Source organism: Patiria miniata, unplaced genomic scaffold, assembly GCF_015706575.1.
Source record: "Patiria miniata isolate m_02_andy unplaced genomic scaffold, ASM1570657v1 HiC_scaffold_25, whole genome shotgun sequence".
NCBI lineage: Eukaryota > Metazoa > Echinodermata > Asteroidea > Valvatida > Asterinidae > Patiria > Patiria miniata.
The window spans coordinates 15713464-15737038 of record NW_024037064.1 but is presented as its reverse complement, the minus strand read 5'-3'; the positions used below and the strand labels follow the sequence as shown (position 1 = coordinate 15737038).

At 45.8% G+C, this 23575-nt stretch overlaps 1 protein-coding gene, 3 non-coding genes and 1 pseudogene across 4 annotated transcripts; all 5 read left to right on the top strand.

The window, feature by feature from the left end:
• The first annotated feature begins 106 nt into the window (after positions 1-106).
• LOC119733521 lies at positions 107-291 on the top strand. The gene has a single exon (XR_005271887.1). It is a non-coding gene; the product is annotated as a U2 spliceosomal RNA (small nuclear RNA).
• Positions 292-6051: 5760 nt separating this feature from the next.
• Positions 6052-6236, top strand: LOC119733519. The gene has a single exon (XR_005271885.1). It is a non-coding gene; the product is annotated as a U2 spliceosomal RNA (small nuclear RNA).
• Positions 6237-11997: 5761 nt separating this feature from the next.
• LOC119733518 lies at positions 11998-12182 on the top strand. The gene has a single exon (XR_005271884.1). It is a non-coding gene; the product is annotated as a U2 spliceosomal RNA (small nuclear RNA).
• A 5365-nt stretch (positions 12183-17547) lies between these two features.
• Positions 17548-17759, top strand: LOC119733557 (annotated as a pseudogene).
• LOC119733437 lies at positions 17609-19907 on the top strand. The gene has a single exon (XM_038207005.1). The coding sequence runs from the start codon at positions 18302-18304 to the stop codon at positions 19823-19825; it is 1524 nt and encodes a 507-aa protein (XP_038062933.1). The 5' UTR covers positions 17609-18301; the 3' UTR covers positions 19826-19907.
• The last annotated feature ends 3668 nt before the right edge of the window (positions 19908-23575 follow it).

The window sequence follows — 23575 nt, the reverse complement described above, 5'->3', positions numbered from 1 at the left end:
GTAGGCGTGAAGTCGCCTTTGTATGTTGTCTTTGTCCCGGGCAGGAGGGTTCGCAACCCTACTAGCTTGGTCCGACGTGGTCGGCCTGCCCGGTCCCCCAAGCGTGGTCTTGTGGGGGGGCCATAAAAAATAAGTATCTGTTCTTTTCAGCTTAATATCTGAAACGCTGTTCATTGAACAGCCAGTATATTAAACTGATTTTTGGATTTGGGCCGTGGAATAGAGGCTTGCCTCGTCCCGGCCACGGGTTGGCCCGGTATAGCAGTACATCCGGGATTCGGCCCACTCCCTTCGGGGAACATAAATTAATACAAAAACAGGTTCTGACTACGGTGCCCCGTCGTTAAAGGTTCGTTTTCTTTTGACGTTTTGGTGACAGGGCTTTCACATTGAATTACGGTAAATATTAGTAAGTGTGTAAAGTCTTGTTAAATTATGATGTTGGCGTTTCCATTGATTTCCGTTCAAGGTGTAAAAAAAAAAAAAAAAAAAAAAAGGCTTGGCCACGACCCCTCTGTGTCTGGTTATAAATGTATTGTTTGAGTCTCGTTGCAATATGTTTCTAGGCATCTTCTTCCTTTTCTTATTTGTTATCCCTTTTCCCCCTTGTTTTGCTTCTGATTTGTTTGTTTCCCAGGATGAGTGCTCCTGCCACGATTGGTCGCCAGAGGGCGCCGTAACAGTTGATGGCTTCGCATGCTCATATCGCGTCCGCGCATGTCCTATAAGTTGCCTCGCCGGGGCTGGGATGGCCATTGAATCATCTACAACCGACTGAGGAGACACAAACATGTCTGGCCGTGGCAAAGGAGGAAAGGGACTAGGCAAAGGGGGTGCCAAGCGACACCGCAAGGTTCTCCGAGATAACATCCAGGGAATCACTAAACCAGCCATTCGTCGGCTGGCCCGCCGCGGAGGAGTCAAGCGTATCTCCGGGCTCATCTACGAAGAAACCCGCGGAGTCCTCAAGGTTTTCCTGGAGAACGTTATCCGCGATGCAGTCACCTACTGCGAGCACGCCAAGAGGAAGACTGTCACTGCAATGGACGTGGTGTATGCGCTGAAGAGACAGGGACGCACGCTGTACGGCTTCGGCGGCTAGACACCATATTCAAAAATCAAACCGAACGGCTCTTTTCAGAGCCACCACTATTTCAAAAAAGAGATTGAATCTTGATTTTACTCGATTTCACTTGTCCTTGTCATGTGTGTTCTTAGAGTTGCTTTTCCCCTCCCTATTTCCACTGTAAAACATGTCTGGTCTCCATTTTTTGTCAAAGTCGATTAAGTAATAATTACTGGGTGCTCGTCTCAGGATATAGCGGGGAACGTATAGAGGGATCCGTGACATTTTGTTCGCGAATGGGTGTGTGTGATTATTGTCTTTATTACAAAACAAACATAAACAGCAGCCAGGGAAATCCGTATGTTTGTCACTTTTCTTTTAGGGGGTGGGGGAGGGGGTGTTTATTGGGGTTCAATTAATCCCAAGTAGGGGGTGGGAGAAATATTGTAGTCACAACGATCCCAAATGGATTCTGTTGCCGAGGGCTCATAATACTATAGGCTCGGAAAAGCAGCATTTTCGATTGAAATTTAACGTCTATACTTTTTCAACGTACGGAAATCGTGATCACTGAAGCGTCTCCGCTTGGCCCCCGAAGCACCCAATCGGAAGATAGCCCATTGTTAGGCTTCCAACCTAGGATGCTATGCGCCGGCCTTAAGAGGCGGGGTCCGTTCGCTCAATCTGCACTCAGTTGTGATCACCGTTCATCAAACCATACCCTTGACCATGGCGCGCACCAAGCAGACGGCAAGAAAGAGCACCGGGGGGAAAGCCCCCAGGAAGCAGTTGGCCACCAAGGCGGCCCGCAAGAGCGCACCGGCGACTGGCGGTGTCAAGAAACCCCATCGGTACCGACCGGGAACCGTCGCCCTCCGTGAGATTCGCCGCTACCAGAAGAGCACCGAACTGCTGATCCGAAAGCTGCCATTCCAGAGACTTGTGCGTGAAATTGCACAGGATTTCAAAACTGAACTGCGATTCCAGAGTTCTGCCGTCATGGCATTGCAAGAAGCGAGCGAAGCTTACCTCGTCGGCCTCTTCGAAGACACCAACCTGTGCGCCATTCACGCCAAGAGGGTCACCATCATGCCCAAGGACATCCAGTTGGCCCGCCGAATTCGGGGTGAACGAGCTTGAGCACGTTGTGTGCGCAAAAAGAAATAAAACTAACGGCTCTTTTCAGAGCCACTACTTCTTCAAAGAGAGATTAAGTCCAATCCCTGAGTTTTCCTTCAAATAAAGAATAAAGGGCCGTTGATTTTTTTCCGAATTATTATTGTTGATATTCTGTCCAAATACATTCCACTTTTTGGGTTCTATACGTATGCCTCATCCGAAACGTGTTCCAGGCAAAATTGAATTGTTATGGGCATGGTAATAATGATATATATTTCCTATCTGTTTTGACAATTACAGGTACTCGTTCTCTTATTTTCGTCGGTTTTGCGTTACATTGTATGATTCATTATAAATGGATGGTGCATAAGGGGGAAACAACATTTAAAGAAGTATTGGTGCACTACGACATATTAATTCGCCCTCCGCTGGAGATGACTTTATTATTTCCCAGAAATTCAGTAGACAATAATATTTAAGAAGGACACTTATACACGTGTCAGTCTGAGAAAAAGGCTAAAAATACCCTTGCCGGGGAGGGGGGGGGGGGGGGGGGTCGTGCCGTGCGTGCATTGTATAACTATGCACGCATACCGCTTTCTTCACGCATGGGTTAGCGGTCACTGGCGGGAAAGTGGACGATGCATGGGTGGTCAGAATCCAAGCTGTGCACAATAAAAGCCGGCCAAGACGTGCTGGTCTTTCATTCGATCTCACGATCCGATACATTCCAAGTCCTCCAATATGGCTCCCAAAGTTAGCGGAAAAGGTCAGAAGAAGGCCGGAAATACTAAGGGTCCGGTTAGCGCAAACAAAAAGAGGCACCGGCGTCGCAAGGAGAGCTACGGCATCTACATCTACAAAGTGATGAAACAGGTGCACCCCGACACCGGAATCTCGAGCAAGGCAATGAGCATCATGAACAGCTTTGTCAACGACGTGTTTGAGCGCATCGCCAGCGAATCTTCTCGCCTCGCTCTCTACAACAAGAAGTCCACCATCACAAGCCGTGAAGTGCAGACAGCAGTACGCCTACTTCTTCCCGGGGAGCTTGCTAAGCATGCAGTCAGCGAAGGCACCAAGGCCGTCACCAAGTACACGACTTCAAAATAGAAATTTTGAAGGCTTCAAAACCAAACGGCTCTTTTCAGAGCCAACACAGTTTCCAAAAAGAGATTTGCCAGTCAGCTCAGTTCGCCCGATCAGCCCATTTCTTAGGTTTTACAACTAACCTTTTTTTATTCTGTTGTGTCCCTTTCACTCTCTCTCTTTTTTTTTAATATGCTTTTACCCTTCGTGAGGCGAGGGGAGGTAATGCGATTAAAGTTAATCCCTGAGTCTTGTCGTCGTCGTAAACACATAATTTAATTTATGCCACAGCCTTTTTCAATTGGTCATTTCTTTCAATCTCCGGACGAGTGCTTGCATTTTGTTGAGTGGGTTACTATTAAAAAATAAATTAGGATTTCGTCTGTGGGATGTTACAAATATCTAGCAAGAAACCGAGGCCAGTTTTAACCGCCGCGTGAGAGCAACGAATCACTGCCATTGTGCGGAGGCTGGTCGAAAGATCATGGGACTTCTTCGGCGGAATAACAATAAAACGTCTTAAAATGGAGGTAAGAATGTTGCATGTTTCTGTGTTTTATCTAGTGATTCCATTACTTTGAACGACGATGACACAGTTGTAATTTTTTGTTCCCTCGTCCCCCGCGTCCAAAATGGATGCGGTGCACCCAACCGTGCGACGGGCACGCCCGTGTCGCGTGATTGGCTACTTGGCACGCTTCAGCCAATCCACCAGAACGCTATAACTAGTGTTGTGTTTTCCAAGTGGGTTCATTCACACACCACCTTTACTGCAGAGTACATTCATCTTCTGTCACTATACTGTCAAGATGACTGGGCGAGGAAAGAGCGGCAAAGCAAGAAGCAAGGCCAAGAGCAGGTCCTCCAGGGCGGGACTCCAGTTCCCCGTGGGTCGTGTTCACAGATTTCTGCGTAAGGGCAACTACGCCCAGCGTGTCGGTGCCGGTGCACCGGTCTACCTTGCGGCAGTGATGGAGTACCTTACCGCGGAGATCTTGGAACTGGCCGGAAACGCTGCACGAGACAACAAGAAGACGAGAATTAATCCCCGCCATCTGCAGCTTGCTATACGCAACGACGAGGAGTTGAACAAGTTGATGAGCGGAGTTACCATCGCGCAGGGTGGTGTCCTTCCCAACATCCAGCAAGTTCTTCTGCCCAAGAAGACCGCCAAAGTGTCAAAGTAAAGAAAAGAACTTACTTTGCATCCACAAACCCAAAAGGCTCTTTTCAGAGCCACCACAACCTTCAAAAAAGAGATTTGTCGCTGCCTGTCTAACTCCACCTCTACCTTCACTCATAGCCGAAATCAATTTCTCTAATTTTTTTTATAAACAATAGAACACTGTTCCAGATAGAATTCCCACTGTGTCCTTTAACTTAATCATTATGCAAAATTTTACGCACTGCGTATGTGACCGGCCGGCCGGCTGAGTACATTAGCCATACATGTATGTATATGCATTGTCTTAAATGTTGCCTCATGTAGAATGTGAATGACTTATTCACCAAAGGTTACAAAAATGGACAAATAATGGTGCGTTGACATTTGTTTCCCGTTTGTTTCTTTTCTTTCTTTCTCTCTCTTCAATTAACTCCCCGCGGGACCGCATTGATATTGATACATAAGTATTATAAGCGCAAATGAAAACGGTATGACGAATGTTTTCTTTTCTTTCGAATTTTCTTCTTATAACTTCATGACGAAATAAACAATAAATCAATGAAATAAAATAGTAATTATTACAAAAAGGGGAAATAAGTAAGTGAAAAAATAACAAAACAAAACAATAACCAAGCAATTAAAGGAAAGCGGCAGGCTGGGACTCGAACCCACGGTCTATTACTTTCTACATGTGCTCTCTAACCACTCGGCCACGGAGCTTACTGACAAACTGAAGTATTTCCCCGCCCCTAATGTGGGACCCATTGGCAGGCCCTGAGAAATACCCAGATGGGAAACGCCGAGGCGCGATGACCGGGAGTGTTGAAGGGCGCCATCTATTGATATGCTTGTCCCGGTACATCGTACGTACGGCATTTAGTGCCGACGCTCTCGCTCACTGATGCATTGATCCCATTTTTTGTCTGGATTAATTTTTTCAACAAGATTTTGGGTGAAATATGATCGAGGTGTATGAAAATGCATGATAGAAATATTTTTAAGAATGTATATGTCTCTGTTAATCTGAGAAAGCCGGAGATTTCTTGCTCATCTCTCTCTCCCCTGGTTTCGTTGAGTTGCGGTGGACGCGCAGGAGTCTTTTTTTTTGTTTTCACACCAGGAAACAAAAAAAGGCAAAAATAAATAATAAGAAGAACAATAGCAAACAGTATTTCAAGACGAATAATCCCTTTCCGCGCTATTGTTTTAATATTAATCGTTATCGCTTCTCGGCCTTTTGGCTAAGATCATTGCACATCGGTCTTAGTCTCGGTCAGGAACATCAGGAGGTGGTCCAGACTCGGCATTGCACTTAGCCTTGAGTCTGTAAGGCTCCTCCCCCGAAGTGGTCCCCGGCTTGCGTAGTGACGGTCTTCCGTGTTCTGCCTCGCATGGGTGATTTTGTTTAGGCATGAAGTTGCCTTTGTTCAGGCATGAAGTTGCCTTAGTTTAGGCGTGAAGTCGCCTTTGTATCGGCGTGAAGTCGCCATTTTTTGTGTTATATGTGTAGGCGTGAAGTCGCCTTTGTATGTTGTCTTTGTCCCGGGCAGGAGGGTTCGCAACCCTACTAGCTTGGTCCGACGTGGTCGGCCTGCCCGGTCCCCCAAGCGTGGTCTTGTGGGGGGGCCATAAAAAATAAGTATCTGTTCTTTTCAGCTTAATATCTGAAACGCTGTTCATTGAACAGCCAGTATATTAAACTGATTTTTGGATTTGGGCCGTGGAATAGAGGCTTGCCTCGTCCCGGCCACGGGTTGGCCCGGTATAGCAGTACATCCGGGATTCGGCCCACTCCCTTCGGGGAACATAAATTAATACAAAAACAGGTTCTGACTACGGTGCCCCGTCGTTAAAGGTTCGTTTTCTTTTGACGTTTTGGTGACAGGGCTTTCACATTGAATTACGGTAAATATTAGTAAGTGTGTAAAGTCTTGTTAAATTATGATGTTGGCGTTTCCATTGATTTCCGTTCAAGGTGTAAAAAAAAAAAAAAAAAAAAAAAAGGCTTGGCCACGACCCCTCTGTGTCTGGTTATAAATGTATTGTTTGAGTCTCGTTGCAATATGTTTCTAGGCATCTTCTTCCTTTTCTTATTTGTTATCCCTTTTCCCCCTTGTTTTGCTTCTGATTTGTTTGTTTCCCAGGATGAGTGCTCCTGCCACGATTGGTCGCCAGAGGGCGCCGTAACAGTTGATGGCTTCGCATGCTCATATCGCGTCCGCGCATGTCCTATAAGTTGCCTCGCCGGGGCTGGGATGGCCATTGAATCATCTACAACCGACTGAGGAGACACAAACATGTCTGGCCGTGGCAAAGGAGGAAAGGGACTAGGCAAAGGGGGTGCCAAGCGACACCGCAAGGTTCTCCGAGATAACATCCAGGGAATCACTAAACCAGCCATTCGTCGGCTGGCCCGCCGCGGAGGAGTCAAGCGTATCTCCGGGCTCATCTACGAAGAAACCCGCGGAGTCCTCAAGGTTTTCCTGGAGAACGTTATCCGCGATGCAGTCACCTACTGCGAGCACGCCAAGAGGAAGACTGTCACTGCAATGGACGTGGTGTATGCGCTGAAGAGACAGGGACGCACGCTGTACGGCTTCGGCGGCTAGACACCATATTCAAAAATCAAACCGAACGGCTCTTTTCAGAGCCACCACTATTTCAAAAAAGAGATTGAATCTTGATTTTACTCGATTTCACTTGTCCTTGTCATGTGTGTTCTTAGAGTTGCTTTTCCCCTCCCTATTTCCACTGTAAAACATGTCTGGTCTCCATTTTTTGTCAAAGTCGATTAAGTAATAATTACTGGGTGCTCGTCTCAGGATATAGCGGGGAACGTATAGAGGGATCCGTGACATTTTGTTCGCGAATGGGTGTGTGTGATTATTGTCTTTATTACAAAACAAACATAAACAGCAGCCAGGGAAATCCGTATGTTTGTCACTTTTCTTTTAGGGGGTGGGGGAGGGGGTGTTTATTGGGGTTCAATTAATCCCAAGTAGGGGGTGGGAGAAATATTGTAGTCACAACGATCCCAAATGGATTCTGTTGCCGAGGGCTCATAATACTATAGGCTCGGAAAAGCAGCATTTTCGATTGAAATTTAACGTCTATACTTTTTCAACGTACGGAAATCGTGATCACTGAAGCGTCTCCGCTTGGCCCCCGAAGCACCCAATCGGAAGATAGCCCATTGTTAGGCTTCCAACCTAGGATGCTATGCGCCGGCCTTAAGAGGCGGGGTCCGTTCGCTCAATCTGCACTCAGTTGTGATCACCGTTCATCAAACCATACCCTTGACCATGGCGCGCACCAAGCAGACGGCAAGAAAGAGCACCGGGGGGAAAGCCCCCAGGAAGCAGTTGGCCACCAAGGCGGCCCGCAAGAGCGCACCGGCGACTGGCGGTGTCAAGAAACCCCATCGGTACCGACCGGGAACCGTCGCCCTCCGTGAGATTCGCCGCTACCAGAAGAGCACCGAACTGCTGATCCGAAAGCTGCCATTCCAGAGACTTGTGCGTGAAATTGCACAGGATTTCAAAACTGAACTGCGATTCCAGAGTTCTGCCGTCATGGCATTGCAAGAAGCGAGCGAAGCTTACCTCGTCGGCCTCTTCGAAGACACCAACCTGTGCGCCATTCACGCCAAGAGGGTCACCATCATGCCCAAGGACATCCAGTTGGCCCGCCGAATTCGGGGTGAACGAGCTTGAGCACGTTGTGTGCGCAAAAAGAAATAAAACTAACGGCTCTTTTCAGAGCCACTACTTCTTCAAAGAGAGATTAAGTCCAATCCCTGAGTTTTCCTTCAAATAAAGAATAAAGGGCCGTTGATTTTTTTCCGAATTATTATTGTTGATATTCTGTCCAAATACATTCCACTTTTTGGGTTCTATACGTATGCCTCATCCGAAACGTGTTCCAGGCAAAATTGAATTGTTATGGGCATGGTAATAATGATATATATTTCCTATCTGTTTTGACAATTACAGGTACTCGTTCTCTTATTTTCGTCGGTTTTGCGTTACATTGTATGATTCATTATAAATGGATGGTGCATAAGGGGGAAACAACATTTAAAGAAGTATTGGTGCACTACGACATATTAATTCGCCCTCCGCTGGAGATGACTTTATTATTTCCCAGAAATTCAGTAGACAATAATATTTAAGAAGGACACTTATACACGTGTCAGTCTGAGAAAAAGGCTAAAAATACCCTTGCCGGGGAGGGGGGGGGGGGGGGGGGTCGTGCCGTGCGTGCATTGTATAACTATGCACGCATACCGCTTTCTTCACGCATGGGTTAGCGGTCACTGGCGGGAAAGTGGACGATGCATGGGTGGTCAGAATCCAAGCTGTGCACAATAAAAGCCGGCCAAGACGTGCTGGTCTTTCATTCGATCTCACGATCCGATACATTCCAAGTCCTCCAATATGGCTCCCAAAGTTAGCGGAAAAGGTCAGAAGAAGGCCGGAAATACTAAGGGTCCGGTTAGCGCAAACAAAAAGAGGCACCGGCGTCGCAAGGAGAGCTACGGCATCTACATCTACAAAGTGATGAAACAGGTGCACCCCGACACCGGAATCTCGAGCAAGGCAATGAGCATCATGAACAGCTTTGTCAACGACGTGTTTGAGCGCATCGCCAGCGAATCTTCTCGCCTCGCTCTCTACAACAAGAAGTCCACCATCACAAGCCGTGAAGTGCAGACAGCAGTACGCCTACTTCTTCCCGGGGAGCTTGCTAAGCATGCAGTCAGCGAAGGCACCAAGGCCGTCACCAAGTACACGACTTCAAAATAGAAATTTTGAAGGCTTCAAAACCAAACGGCTCTTTTCAGAGCCAACACAGTTTCCAAAAAGAGATTTGCCAGTCAGCTCAGTTCGCCCGATCAGCCCATTTCTTAGGTTTTACAACTAACCTTTTTTTATTCTGTTGTGTCCCTTTCACTCTCTCTCTTTTTTTTTAATATGCTTTTACCCTTCGTGAGGCGAGGGGAGGTAATGCGATTAAAGTTAATCCCTGAGTCTTGTCGTCGTCGTAAACACATAATTTAATTTATGCCACAGCCTTTTTCAATTGGTCATTTCTTTCAATCTCCGGACGAGTGCTTGCATTTTGTTGAGTGGGTTACTATTAAAAAATAAATTAGGATTTCGTCTGTGGGATGTTACAAATATCTAGCAAGAAACCGAGGCCAGTTTTAACCGCCGCGTGAGAGCAACGAATCACTGCCATTGTGCGGAGGCTGGTCGAAAGATCATGGGACTTCTTCGGCGGAATAACAATAAAACGTCTTAAAATGGAGGTAAGAATGTTGCATGTTTCTGTGTTTTATCTAGTGATTCCATTACTTTGAACGACGATGACACAGTTGTAATTTTTTGTTCCCTCGTCCCCCGCGTCCAAAATGGATGCGGTGCACCCAACCGTGCGACGGGCACGCCCGTGTCGCGTGATTGGCTACTTGGCACGCTTCAGCCAATCCACCAGAACGCTATAACTAGTGTTGTGTTTTCCAAGTGGGTTCATTCACACACCACCTTTACTGCAGAGTACATTCATCTTCTGTCACTATACTGTCAAGATGACTGGGCGAGGAAAGAGCGGCAAAGCAAGAAGCAAGGCCAAGAGCAGGTCCTCCAGGGCGGGACTCCAGTTCCCCGTGGGTCGTGTTCACAGATTTCTGCGTAAGGGCAACTACGCCCAGCGTGTCGGTGCCGGTGCACCGGTCTACCTTGCGGCAGTGATGGAGTACCTTACCGCGGAGATCTTGGAACTGGCCGGAAACGCTGCACGAGACAACAAGAAGACGAGAATTAATCCCCGCCATCTGCAGCTTGCTATACGCAACGACGAGGAGTTGAACAAGTTGATGAGCGGAGTTACCATCGCGCAGGGTGGTGTCCTTCCCAACATCCAGCAAGTTCTTCTGCCCAAGAAGACCGCCAAAGTGTCAAAGTAAAGAAAAGAACTTACTTTGCATCCACAAACCCAAAAGGCTCTTTTCAGAGCCACCACAACCTTCAAAAAAGAGATTTGTCGCTGCCTGTCTAACTCCACCTCTACCTTCACTCATAGCCGAAATCAATTTCTCTAATTTTTTTTATAAACAATAGAACACTGTTCCAGATAGAATTCCCACTGTGTCCTTTAACTTAATCATTATGCAAAATTTTACGCACTGCGTATGTGACCGGCCGGCCGGCTGAGTACATTAGCCATACATGTATGTATATGCATTGTCTTAAATGTTGCCTCATGTAGAATGTGAATGACTTATTCACCAAAGGTTACAAAAATGGACAAATAATGGTGCGTTGACATTTGTTTCCCGTTTGTTTCTTTTCTTTCTTTCTCTCTCTTCAATTAACTCCCCGCGGGACCGCATTGATATTGATACATAAGTATTATAAGCGCAAATGAAAACGGTATGACGAATGTTTTCTTTTCTTTCGAATTTTCTTCTTATAACTTCATGACGAAATAAACAATAAATCAATGAAATAAAATAGTAATTATTACAAAAAGGGGAAATAAGTAAGTGAAAAAATAACAAAACAAAACAATAACCAAGCAATTAAAGGAAAGCGGCAGGCTGGGACTCGAACCCACGGTCTATTACTTTCTACATGTGCTCTCTAACCACTCGGCCACGGAGCTTACTGACAAACTGAAGTATTTCCCCGCCCCTAATGTGGGACCCATTGGCAGGCCCTGAGAAATACCCAGATGGGAAACGCCGAGGCGCGATGACCGGGAGTGTTGAAGGGCGCCATCTATTGATATGCTTGTCCCGGTACATCGTACGTACGGCATTTAGTGCCGACGCTCTCGCTCACTGATGCATTGATCCCATTTTTTGTCTGGATTAATTTTTTCAACAAGATTTTGGGTGAAATATGATCGAGGTGTATGAAAATGCATGATAGAAATATTTTTAAGAATGTATATGTCTCTGTTAATCTGAGAAAGCCGGAGATTTCTTGCTCATCTCTCTCTCCCCTGGTTTCGTTGAGTTGCGGTGGACGCGCAGGAGTCTTTTTTTTTGTTTTCACACCAGGAAACAAAAAAAGGCAAAAATAAATAATAAGAAGAACAATAGCAAACAGTATTTCAAGACGAATAATCCCTTTCCGCGCTATTGTTTTAATATTAATCGTTATCGCTTCTCGGCCTTTTGGCTAAGATCATTGCACATCGGTCTTAGTCTCGGTCAGGAACATCAGGAGGTGGTCCAGACTCGGCATTGCACTTAGCCTTGAGTCTGTAAGGCTCCTCCCCCGAAGTGGTCCCCGGCTTGCGTAGTGACGGTCTTCCGTGTTCTGCCTCGCATGGGTGATTTTGTTTAGGCATGAAGTTGCCTTTGTTCAGGCATGAAGTTGCCTTAGTTTAGGCGTGAAGTCGCCTTTGTATCGGCGTGAAGTCGCCATTTTTTGTGTTATATGTGTAGGCGTGAAGTCGCCTTTGTATGTTGTCTTTGTCCCGGGCAGGAGGGTTCGCAACCCTACTAGCTTGGTCCGACGTGGTCGGCCTGCCCGGTCCCCCAAGCGTGGTCTTGTGGGGGGGCCATAAAAAATAAGTATCTGTTCTTTTCAGCTTAATATCTGAAACGCTGTTCATTGAACAGCCAGTATATTAAACTGATTTTTGGATTTGGGCCGTGGAATAGAGGCTTGCCTCGTCCCGGCCACGGGTTGGCCCGGTATAGCAGTACATCCGGGATTCGGCCCACTCCCTTCGGGGAACATAAATTAATACAAAAACAGGTTCTGACTACGGTGCCCCGTCGTTAAAGGTTCGTTTTCTTTTGACGTTTTGGTGACAGGGCTTTCACATTGAATTACGGTAAATATTAGTAAGTGTGTAAAGTCTTGTTAAATTATGATGTTGGCGTTTCCATTGATTTCCGTTCAAGGTGTAAAAAAAAAAAAAAAAAAAAAAAGGCTTGGCCACGACCCCTCTGTGTCTGGTTATAAATGTATTGTTTGAGTCTCGTTGCAATATGTTTCTAGGCATCTTCTTCCTTTTCTTATTTGTTATCCCTTTTCCCCCTTGTTTTGCTTCTGATTTGTTTGTTTCCCAGGATGAGTGCTCCTGCCACGATTGGTCGCCAGAGGGCGCCGTAACAGTTGATGGCTTCGCATGCTCATATCGCGTCCGCGCATGTCCTATAAGTTGCCTCGCCGGGGCTGGGATGGCCATTGAATCATCTACAACCGACTGAGGAGACACAAACATGTCTGGCCGTGGCAAAGGAGGAAAGGGACTAGGCAAAGGGGGTGCCAAGCGACACCGCAAGGTTCTCCGAGATAACATCCAGGGAATCACTAAACCAGCCATTCGTCGGCTGGCCCGCCGCGGAGGAGTCAAGCGTATCTCCGGGCTCATCTACGAAGAAACCCGCGGAGTCCTCAAGGTTTTCCTGGAGAACGTTATCCGCGATGCAGTCACCTACTGCGAGCACGCCAAGAGGAAGACTGTCACTGCAATGGACGTGGTGTATGCGCTGAAGAGACAGGGACGCACGCTGTACGGCTTCGGCGGCTAGACACCATATTCAAAAATCAAACCGAACGGCTCTTTTCAGAGCCACCACTATTTCAAAAAAGAGATTGAATCTTGATTTTACTCGATTTCACTTGTCCTTGTCATGTGTGTTCTTAGAGTTGCTTTTCCCCTCCCTATTTCCACTGTAAAACATGTCTGGTCTCCATTTTTTGTCAAAGTCGATTAAGTAATAATTACTGGGTGCTCGTCTCAGGATATAGCGGGGAACGTATAGAGGGATCCGTGACATTTTGTTCGCGAATGGGTGTGTGTGATTATTGTCTTTATTACAAAACAAACATAAACAGCAGCCAGGGAAATCCGTATGTTTGTCACTTTTCTTTTAGGGGGTGGGGGAGGGGGTGTTTATTGGGGTTCAATTAATCCCAAGTAGGGGGTGGGAGAAATATTGTAGTCACAACGATCCCAAATGGATTCTGTTGCCGAGGGCTCATAATACTATAGGCTCGGAAAAGCAGCATTTTCGATTGAAATTTAACGTCTATACTTTTTCAACGTACGGAAATCGTGATCACTGAAGCGTCTCCGCTTGGCCCCCGAAGCACCCAATCGGAAGATAGCCCATTGTTAGGCTTCCAACCTAGGATGCTATGCGCCGGCCTTAAGAGGCGGGGTCCGTTCGCTCAATCTGCACTCAGTTGTGATCACCGTTCATCAAACCATACCCTTGACCATGGCGCGCACCAAGCAGACGGCAAGAAAGAGCACCGGGGGGAAAGCCCCCAGGAAGCAGTTGGCCACCAAGGCGGCCCGCAAGAGCGCACCGGCGACTGGCGGTGTCAAGAAACCCCATCGGTACCGACCGGGAACCGTCGCCCTCCGTGAGATTCGCCGCTACCAGAAGAGCACCGAACTGCTGATCCGAAAGCTGCCATTCCAGAGACTTGTGCGTGAAATTGCACAGGATTTCAAAACTGAACTGCGATTCCAGAGTTCTGCCGTCATGGCATTGCAAGAAGCGAGCGAAGCTTACCTCGTCGGCCTCTTCGAAGACACCAACCTGTGCGCCATTCACGCCAAGAGGGTCACCATCATGCCCAAGGACATCCAGTTGGCCCGCCGAATTCGGGGTGAACGAGCTTGAGCACGTTGTGTGCGCAAAAAGAAATAAAACTAACGGCTCTTTTCAGAGCCACTACTTCTTCAAAGAGAGATTAAGTCCAATCCCTGAGTTTTCCTTCAAATAAAGAATAAAGGGCCGTTGATTTTTTTCCGAATTATTATTGTTGATATTCTGTCCAAATACATTCCACTTTTTGGGTTCTATACGTATGCCTCATCCGAAACGTGTTCCAGGCAAAATTGAATTGTTATGGGCATGGTAATAATGATATATATTTCCTATCTGTTTTGACAATTACAGGTACTCGTTCTCTTATTTTCGTCGGTTTTGCGTTACATTGTATGATTCATTATAAATGGATGGTGCATAAGGGGGAAACAACATTTAAAGAAGTATTGGTGCACTACGACATATTAATTCGCCCTCCGCTGGAGATGACTTTATTATTTCCCAGAAATTCAGTAGACAATAATATTTAAGAAGGACACTTATACACGTGTCAGTCTGAGAAAAAGGCTAAAAATACCCTTGCCGGGGGGGGGGGGGGGGGGGTCGTGCCGTGCGTGCATTGTATAACTATGCACGCATACCGCTTTCTTCACGCATGGGTTAGCGGTCACTGGCGGGAAAGTGGACGATGCATGGGTGGTCAGAATCCAAGCTGTGCACAATAAAAGCCGGCCAAGACGTGCTGGTCTTTCATTCGATCTCACGATCCGATACATTCCAAGTCCTCCAATATGGCTCCCAAAGTTAGCGGAAAAGGTCAGAAGAAGGCCGGAAATACTAAGGGTCCGGTTAGCGCAAACAAAAAGAGGCACCGGCGTCGCAAGGAGAGCTACGGCATCTACATCTACAAAGTGATGAAACAGGTGCACCCCGACACCGGAATCTCGAGCAAGGCAATGAGCATCATGAACAGCTTTGTCAACGACGTGTTTGAGCGCATCGCCAGCGAATCTTCTCGCCTCGCTCTCTACAACAAGAAGTCCACCATCACAAGCCGTGAAGTGCAGACAGCAGTACGCCTACTTCTTCCCGGGGAGCTTGCTAAGCATGCAGTCAGCGAAGGCACCAAGGCCGTCACCAAGTACACGACTTCAAAATAGAAATTTTGAAGGCTTCAAAACCAAACGGCTCTTTTCAGAGCCAACACAGTTTCCAAAAAGAGATTTGCCAGTCAGCTCAGTTCGCCCGATCAGCCCATTTCTTAGGTTTTACAACTAACCTTTTTTTATTCTGTTGTGTCCCTTTCACTCTCTCTCTTTTTTTTTAATATGCTTTTACCCTTCGTGAGGCGAGGGGAGGTAATGCGATTAAAGTTAATCCCTGAGTCTTGTCGTCGTCGTAAACACATAATTTAATTTATGCCACAGCCTTTTTCAATTGGTCATTTCTTTCAATCTCCGGACGAGTGCTTGCATTTTGTTGAGTGGGTTACTATTAAAAAATAAATTAGGATTTCGTCTGTGGGATGTTACAAATATCTAGCAAGAAACCGAGGCCAGTTTTAACCGCCGCGTGAGAGCAACGAATCACTGCCATTGTGCGGAGGCTGGTCGAAAGATCATGGGACTTCTTCGGCGGAATAACAATAAAACGTCTTAAAATGGAGGTAAGAATGTTGCATGTTTCTGTGTTTTATCTAGTGATTCCATTACTTTGAACGACGATGACACAGTTGTAATTTTTTGTTCCCTCGTCCCCCGCGTCCAAAATGGATGCGGTGCACCCAACCGTGCGACGGGCACGCCCGTGTCGCGTGATTGGCTACTTGGCACGCTTCAGCCAATCCACCAGAACGCTATAACTAGTGTTGTGTTTTCCAAGTGGGTTCATTCACACACCACCTTTACTGCAGAGTACATTCATCTTCTGTCACTATACTGTCAAGATGACTGGGCGAGGAAAGAGCGGCAAAGCAAGAAGCAAGGCCAAGAGCAGGTCCTCCAGGGCGGGACTCCAGTTCCCCGTGGGTCGTGTTCACAGATTTCTGCGTAAGGGCAACTACGCCCAGCGTGTCGGTGCCGGTGCACCGGTCTACCTTGCGGCAGTGATGGAGTACCTTACCGCGGAGATCTTGGAACTGGCCGGAAACGCTGCACGAGACAACAAGAAGACGAGAATTAATCCCCGCCATCTGCAGCTTGCTATACGCAACGACGAGGAGTTGAACAAGTTGATGAGCGGAGTTACCATCGCGCAGGGTGGTGTCCTTCCCAACATCCAGCAAGTTCTTCTGCCCAAGAAGACCGCCAAAGTGTCAAAGTAAAGAAAAGAACTTACTTTGCATCCACAAACCCAAAAGGCTCTTTTCAGAGCCACCACAACCTTCAAAAAAGAGATTTGTCGCTGCCTGTCTAACTCCACCTCTACCTTCACTCATAGCCGAAATCAATTTCTCTAATTTTTTTTATAAACAATAGAACACTGTTCCAGATAGAATTCCCACTGTGTCCTTTAACTTAATCATTATGCAAAATTTTACGCACTGCGTATGTGACCGGCCGGCCGGCTGAGTACATTAGCCATACATGTATGTATATGCATTGTCTTAAATGTTGCCTCATGTAGAATGTGAATGACTTATTCACCAAAGGTTACAAAAATGGACAAATAATGGTGCGTTGACATTTGTTTCCCGTTTGTTTCTTTTCTTTCTTTCTCTCTCTTCAATTAACTCCCCGCGGGACCGCATTGATATTGATACATAAGTATTATAAGCGCAAATGAAAACGGTATGACGAATGTTTTCTTTTCTTTCGAATTTTCTTCTTATAACTTCATGACGAAATAAACAATAAATCAATGAAATAAAATAGTAATTATTACAAAAAGGGGAAATAAGTAAGTGAAAAAATAACAAAACAAAACAATAACCAAGCAATTAAAGGAAAGCGGCAGGCTGGGACTCGAACCCACGGTCTATTACTTTCTACATGTGCTCTCTAACCACTCGGCCACGGAGCTTACTGACAAACTGAAGTATTTCCCCGCCCCTAATGTGGGACCCATTGGCAGGCCTGAGAAATACCCAGATGGGAAACGCCGAGGCGCGATGACCGGGAGTGTTGAAGGGCGCCATCTATTGATATGCTTGTCCCGGTACATCGTACGTACGGCATTTAGTGCCGACGCTCTCGCTCACTGATGCATTGATCCCATTTTTTGTCTGGATTAATTTTTTCAACAAGATTTTGGGTGAAATATGATCGAGGTGTATGAAAATGCATGATAGAAATATTTTTAAGAATGTATATGTCTCTGTTAATCTGAGAAAGCCGGAGATTTCTTGCTCATCTCTCTCTCCCCTGGTTTCGTTGAGTTGCGGTGGACGCGCAGGAGTCTTTTTTTTTGTTTTCACACCAGGAAACAAAAAAAAGGCAAAAATAAATAATAAGAAGAACAATAGCAAACAGTATTTCAAGACGAATAATCCCTTTCCGCGCTATTGTTTTAATATTAATCGTTATCGCTTCTCGGCCTTTTGGCTAAGATCATGTGTAGTATCTGTTCTTCCAGAAACCTTTTTTGCAGCTCCGTGATCTATCTTCAAAAACTGGAGAGTGGAGGTCCCACCTGAGACCAAACCTACACCAACTGTTAGATAAGTGAACATAGATTATTGTAGTCATCTTTATTTTTTCATATTTTGCATTTTGAGAGACATTTGAAGGGTTTTTAGTTCCATTTTTTGCTGCCTCGTGTGTGCGGAGTACGCCACACGACAGCACCTTCTTTTATTGCAGTTCTCTTTTGTTCTAGTCTTTTGTTCGGAGCCGTAGCAGCGTGCGGCTCCCATACCGTAGCTTTACGTGGGGCTGTGGCAGTGCGTAGCCCCGTGTAATTCTTATATAGTAGTCTATAGGCCATTTTGTTTGAGGACCGTAGTATAGGCTTTCTTTTTTTGTACATTTCCGTCCCATCTGAGCAAGTTGCTCAGATATATATATAGTCCCTGTAGCCCCCATTCTGTATATTACTCCATTTAATTCTTTCCTGAGCAGGTAGCTCAGGGAGCATTTTTTTTTGGGTAAATTTTATAGTAGTAGCGAGTAGCTACGCCCCTTATTCCAGGTGTATATACATAACGTCCTTTCCCCGCGCAGATAGCCCGGGAGCTTAATTTTTGTTACTTCTTTCGTCAGTCAGCAGCTGTGACTGACGCCTTATATTTTTCTCTGTTTTTCCATTTTACTATTAGAAGAGAGTATCCTAGATCACCATGGCCGACGTCTGGCATAAAGACAAGGCCTTGGAGGTTAGGTTTGAAGATGTTACGTCAGCGAAGTCGGTCTTTGACAAGTTCAAAGGAATAGGCATTGAGGCAGCTCAACACTTGTCGGCGATGCAGCCCTTACAAGGGAATAAATTTGAAGTTGTTTTTAAGACCGCTCAGGTTTGTAAGGAATTTTATCCTAAAGTAGCAGACATAGATGGGTGCACTGTCACCAAGTTTAATGACATTGTCATTGTTACAGTTCATTATGTCAGTATGGCCATCCATGACAGCATTGTTAGAAACATCCTAGGCAAGTTTGGCCAAGTTCTCGCAGGGAGATTCACCACGTATGGGGACAACCCCACTGTATTTAATGGTACCAGGCAGTACAGGATGAAGGTGACCTCCGCCATTCCAACAGTAATTAGGATAGGGGATCGTAATGCCTGGATTTCCTATCCCGGGCAAGTCCGAACTTGTGCCCGTTGTGGCCAACAAGGACATTATGCCCGAGATTGCAATAACATAAAGTGTTTTAAATGCTTGCAGGTCGGCCATGTGGCAAATGAGTGCCCAAATAGTACAAAATGCACCATCTGCGAGGAGGAGGGGCATGGCTTTCGGGCCTGCCCCAAATCCTTCGCCAGAAAAGTACAACCGGAGAGAGGATGGAGTAAATCAACTACGGCTCCACCTCCTCCTCCTCCACCACAGCCAGCAGGGGAGAGACTTAGCGTGAGTGAGGCGGATGAACAACAACTTCCCGCCAAAGAATGTCCCAAGTGTAAGAAAATGTCCGGGCCTTTTCACTCTAGCATTGTTTGTTTTTCATGCAAAGGTTCTCTTCTTCCTGAATCTTTCAGAGTTCTCGAGTGCGCCCTTTGTAAGGGCACAAATGGTCCACCCTCCCTCGTATGTGACAGGAACATTTGCAGACAAGTGGTAGCCCCTGCTCAGGACGACGGGTTTCGAGTTGTTCGGAAGAGAAAGGGTTCCGCAAAACGGACCCGATCACCGCCGGACGCTCCTGCCAGCAAAAAACCTGCTCCTTCTGCTTCGGATCTCTTTGGCTCCAGCGACTCGTCAATGGAGCAAGATCAGGTAAAACCAAAAGGGAAAAAAGCAGTATCTTCTTCTGGTTCTTCCTACTCCTCCTCCTCCTCCTCTGGCTCGTCATCTGACTCGTCGGATGTCGAGTCCGAGGGCGATTCCACCGCCAACGAGGTCGATGGAGTGGACCCTGTGAAGACAGAAAAATGTACAAAACATATTAGCTCGCTGAATCTCCCTGGTATCAGCAAGCCAGCAAGATGCAAAGTTTCGTCCTGTTCTTTTACCTGTCCCGCATGGTCTGGCCTAGTCAGACATGCCTCATCGGTGCACAAGGACACCACACTTACTCAACTTAAGTGTCCCTGGTGCAAGTTCAAAGCATATACGCCAGGCAGGTGGAGCCGGCACATTTGCCGGAGACACGCTGCTGACGCCATCTTGAAACAGGCGGGTTTCTTCAAGAAATTCATATAAATTTTTCCCTTAATTAAATGGCATTTCTCCAGGCATTCTTCCTTTTTAACCTAATGATTACTATTTTTACCCTTAATGTAAATGGCATGCGTGAATTTCACAAGCGCCACCAAGTTTTTCACCTTTGTCTTGATTATGACGTTTGTTTTTTGCAGGAGTGCCATATAACTGGCCCCGAAGATCTGCAACTCTGGAAATCGGAGTGGAAAGGGGACATTTTAGCCAGTTACGGTACTTCTTCTTCTTGTGGCACTGCCATTCTTTTAAATCCACGTTCTTCTTTTAAACTGTCAGATTTTAAAAGTGATTTGCAAGGGAGAATTGCTAGCTGTTTTTTAGATGGGTCAGGTGGTCGCTTTAGACTGATTTCAGTCTATGCTCCTAATGACCCCCTTCATAAAAAGAATTTTTTCAATAATCTTTCCCAGTACTTTACTGGGAATTGTCCATTCATCTTGGCGGGTGATTTTAATTGTGTACTTAATTCTGCTCTGGACAGAATAGGTACATCTTCTGTCACCTGCGACATCGGTCACCAGGAACTTCGTTCAATGTGTGACGATTTTAATCTGATGGATCCTTGGAGGACCACCTATCCTGATGATAGATATTTTACTTGGAGAAATGCCTCAATACCATTCGCAGTCGGCTGGACCGATTTATATTACTAATTCCTTGAAGTTTATTACCATTTCGCATGTACCTGTCTACTTCTCAGACCATGATGGTGTTGTTTTTAACTTTAACCCTTCCTCTCTTCCTAAGAGAGGAAGAGGATATTGGAAATGTAATACTTCCATTTTAACAGATGTGATCTTTCAAGAAGCTTTTAGGACAGCCTATTTAGGATGGCGAACGCTCAAAGAAGGTTTTGATAACGAGTTGGATTGGTGGGAGGATGTGAAGCTTCGTAGCAAACATTTAATTATAGCCCACTCTTGCCGTCTTTCTCAGACCAGAAAAAAGGGAGAAAGATCGTCTTCTTTCTCATCTTGAGCGGATCACTTCCCTTCTGAACCAAGGGAGCAAGGATGAGAACCTTCTTGCTGAATATAACAAAGTTAAACTTTCTCTTTCTGAATTAGATGATTTTTTAGCCGAAGGAGCGAGGGTGCGATCCCGCATTCATCGTCTGAATGAGGGAGAGCACCCCTCCAGCCAGTTCTTCAAGACAGATTTTAATCATAAAAAAGCTTCTTCTATCTCTTCAGTTAAGCGCCCTGACGGGACTGTCTCTTCTTCGCCCTCAGAAATTGTAGATTTTATAAAGATTTTTATGCTTCTTTGTTCTCGAGGGATGAAACTGTTGACAGTTTCCAATCCTTCTTTTTAGATCAGATCTCTGATACTCTTTCCGAAGAGAATATTAATAATCTTGAAGTTCCTCTTTTGTCTAGTGAACTCGACGCTGCTGTGCGGGGTATGCAGAACGGCAAATCCCCCGGCAGCGACGGTTTGCCTAAAGAATTTATTCACCTTCTGGGACCTCATTGGTCCAGATTTGCTTAGTGTTTTTAACACTTCTTTTGATTTACAGATTTTGGCTAATTCACAGAGAACAGGCATTATCACCCTCTTGGACAAGTCAGGTGATCCCGCCTTGCCTCAAAAAAAAGGCCTATTTCTCTGCTCAATGTGGATTATAAAATTCTAGCTAAATCTCTTTGTAACCGTCTTTCTTCAGTTCTATCTTTCTATCATTAGCCCTTTTCAGACCTGCGGGGTCAAAGGGGCGCTCCATTCACGATAATTCCGGCTTTTACGGGACCTTGTTTTTTACGCAGACGAGAGGAAATTAAATTCACTTTTATTTCTCTTGACCAGCAAAAAGCTTTCGACCGTGTAAACTGGTCTTTTTCTTTACCAAGTTCTTCACAAGTTTGGTTTTGGGCCTAATTTCATCAGATGGCTCAAAATATTATACACTGACATCTTCAGCCAAGTTCTTGCTAACGGTTTTTCTTTCCGAGTCCTTTTCTTTACAGAAGGTGTTAGACAGGGCTGTCCCCTGTCTCCTCTTCTTTATGTTATTTTCATCGAACCCTTCGCTGCGGCTGTCCGTAACGATAGGGGCATCCAAGGTATTTTTATCCCTGGCAGTAACAATTTGCAGTGCAAAATTTTACAATATGCGGACGATAAAACTTGTATTGTCGCAATATTTCCTCGCTTCATAGACTTTTAGCATTATAGGTTTGTTTTCAAGGTGCAAGTGGCTCAAGACTTAACGTCACAAATCTCAAGGTTTTGTTTTAGGTGAATGGCGAGAGAAAACGGGGATCTTTACCCATTTCTTGGACAAACAGATCCCATTAAAATTAATGGCTTCTGGGTCGGCAAAGGAGACATGGCCGTCAGAAATTGGGAAGACCGCCTAGTAAAACTCCAGTCTTCAGTAGAAAAACTGGAAATAAACGCCATTGTCACTAATTGGCAAAGTGACTGTAATTAACACAGTCCTTTTATCTTACCTTTTGTATGTAGCTCCTGTCTACCCGCTGCCGGTCACCGTGGAGAAGGAGGATCAACAAGATCAATCTTTCTTTTCTATGGTCCGGTAAGGACGGAACTAGTACGCCGGTCCACTGTTTGTCAGTCTGTCGACAGCGGTGGCCTAGGTGTTTTTAATATTAGATTAAAGCTGATGCTCTTTTTATAAGGGTTTCAGCTCGCTTTGTAGTTCATGTAGCTCCGCCTTGAGGAGTTTTTTAGCTCTTTTTCTGGTGTTCCATTTCTCTTCGTAACTTTCTTCCGACTGGTCTCTTCTCTAATAGCCGCCTCATTCCTCGACGGTCCCTCGCATTTATGTCAAGTTCTGTAATTCTCATCCTTTCTCTCCCTAATGTACTGTCTATTAACTGGAACACCGTCACTGTAAATAATCTTTACAATGTGTTTTTAAATCAAGTGTCAGTGGCGCTTCGCGCACAGACATCAATTATGCCGTCTGCATGTTCATTTATTGTGAACAAACTCTTTAGATCATTTCCTGCGGGACTTAACTGGGCATTGTTTGGAGCGCCGTGAAGACGGCTCAGCGCCTTTGTTCGTGGGGCATTGGCCGGGGTAAGTGCCCTCGGCCTAATTGTAACAGCAATGAGTCCTTTTGCATTTTGCTATGGACTGTTCCTTGTTACCGTGCTGTGGGATTGGGCCAGTACATGGGTGTACGTGTTTGCGGGCCCACTTTTTCCATCTCCCCAGCAGTGGTATTTTTCGCAGAGGGTTTTAAACCCCACGAACCAAGACACACCGTTCGTCTGGTTTTTGATTTCCGTTTTGAAGTGGCAAATTTGGAAGTCCCGCTGCCAAGCCTTGTTCGACGGCAAACTACGTTGACCGTCTGACACCGTTTCTCCGTTCTACTAAGTCTTTTATTCATAAGCGCATAGAGCGGATTTTTTGCGTTTAGATCGAAACAAGTTTTTCTTTTGGGAAAGGTCGCGGCCTGTTGTTTCTATCAGAGACGACGCGGTCTTCATCAATTTCTAGTCTTGCCCGCAACGGCTTTATTCTCCCCCCTCCTAGATATTTAAGTAAGTTTGTGTAGTTTGATGCTAAGTCTGTCAGGGTTAATTTTAGTTTTTTCCCCCCTTTTTCTCAGGTTAAGGAGTAGAGGCGCCTGTCCCTGGAAAGATCGAGACTTCACCGATGCTGCGGGTCTCCTGACAGCGGGGACAGGCGTATCCCCATACTGAGGTTTGGGAGACGGACTTAGTATCCTTTATTGTTTATTGCCGTTGTTTTGTT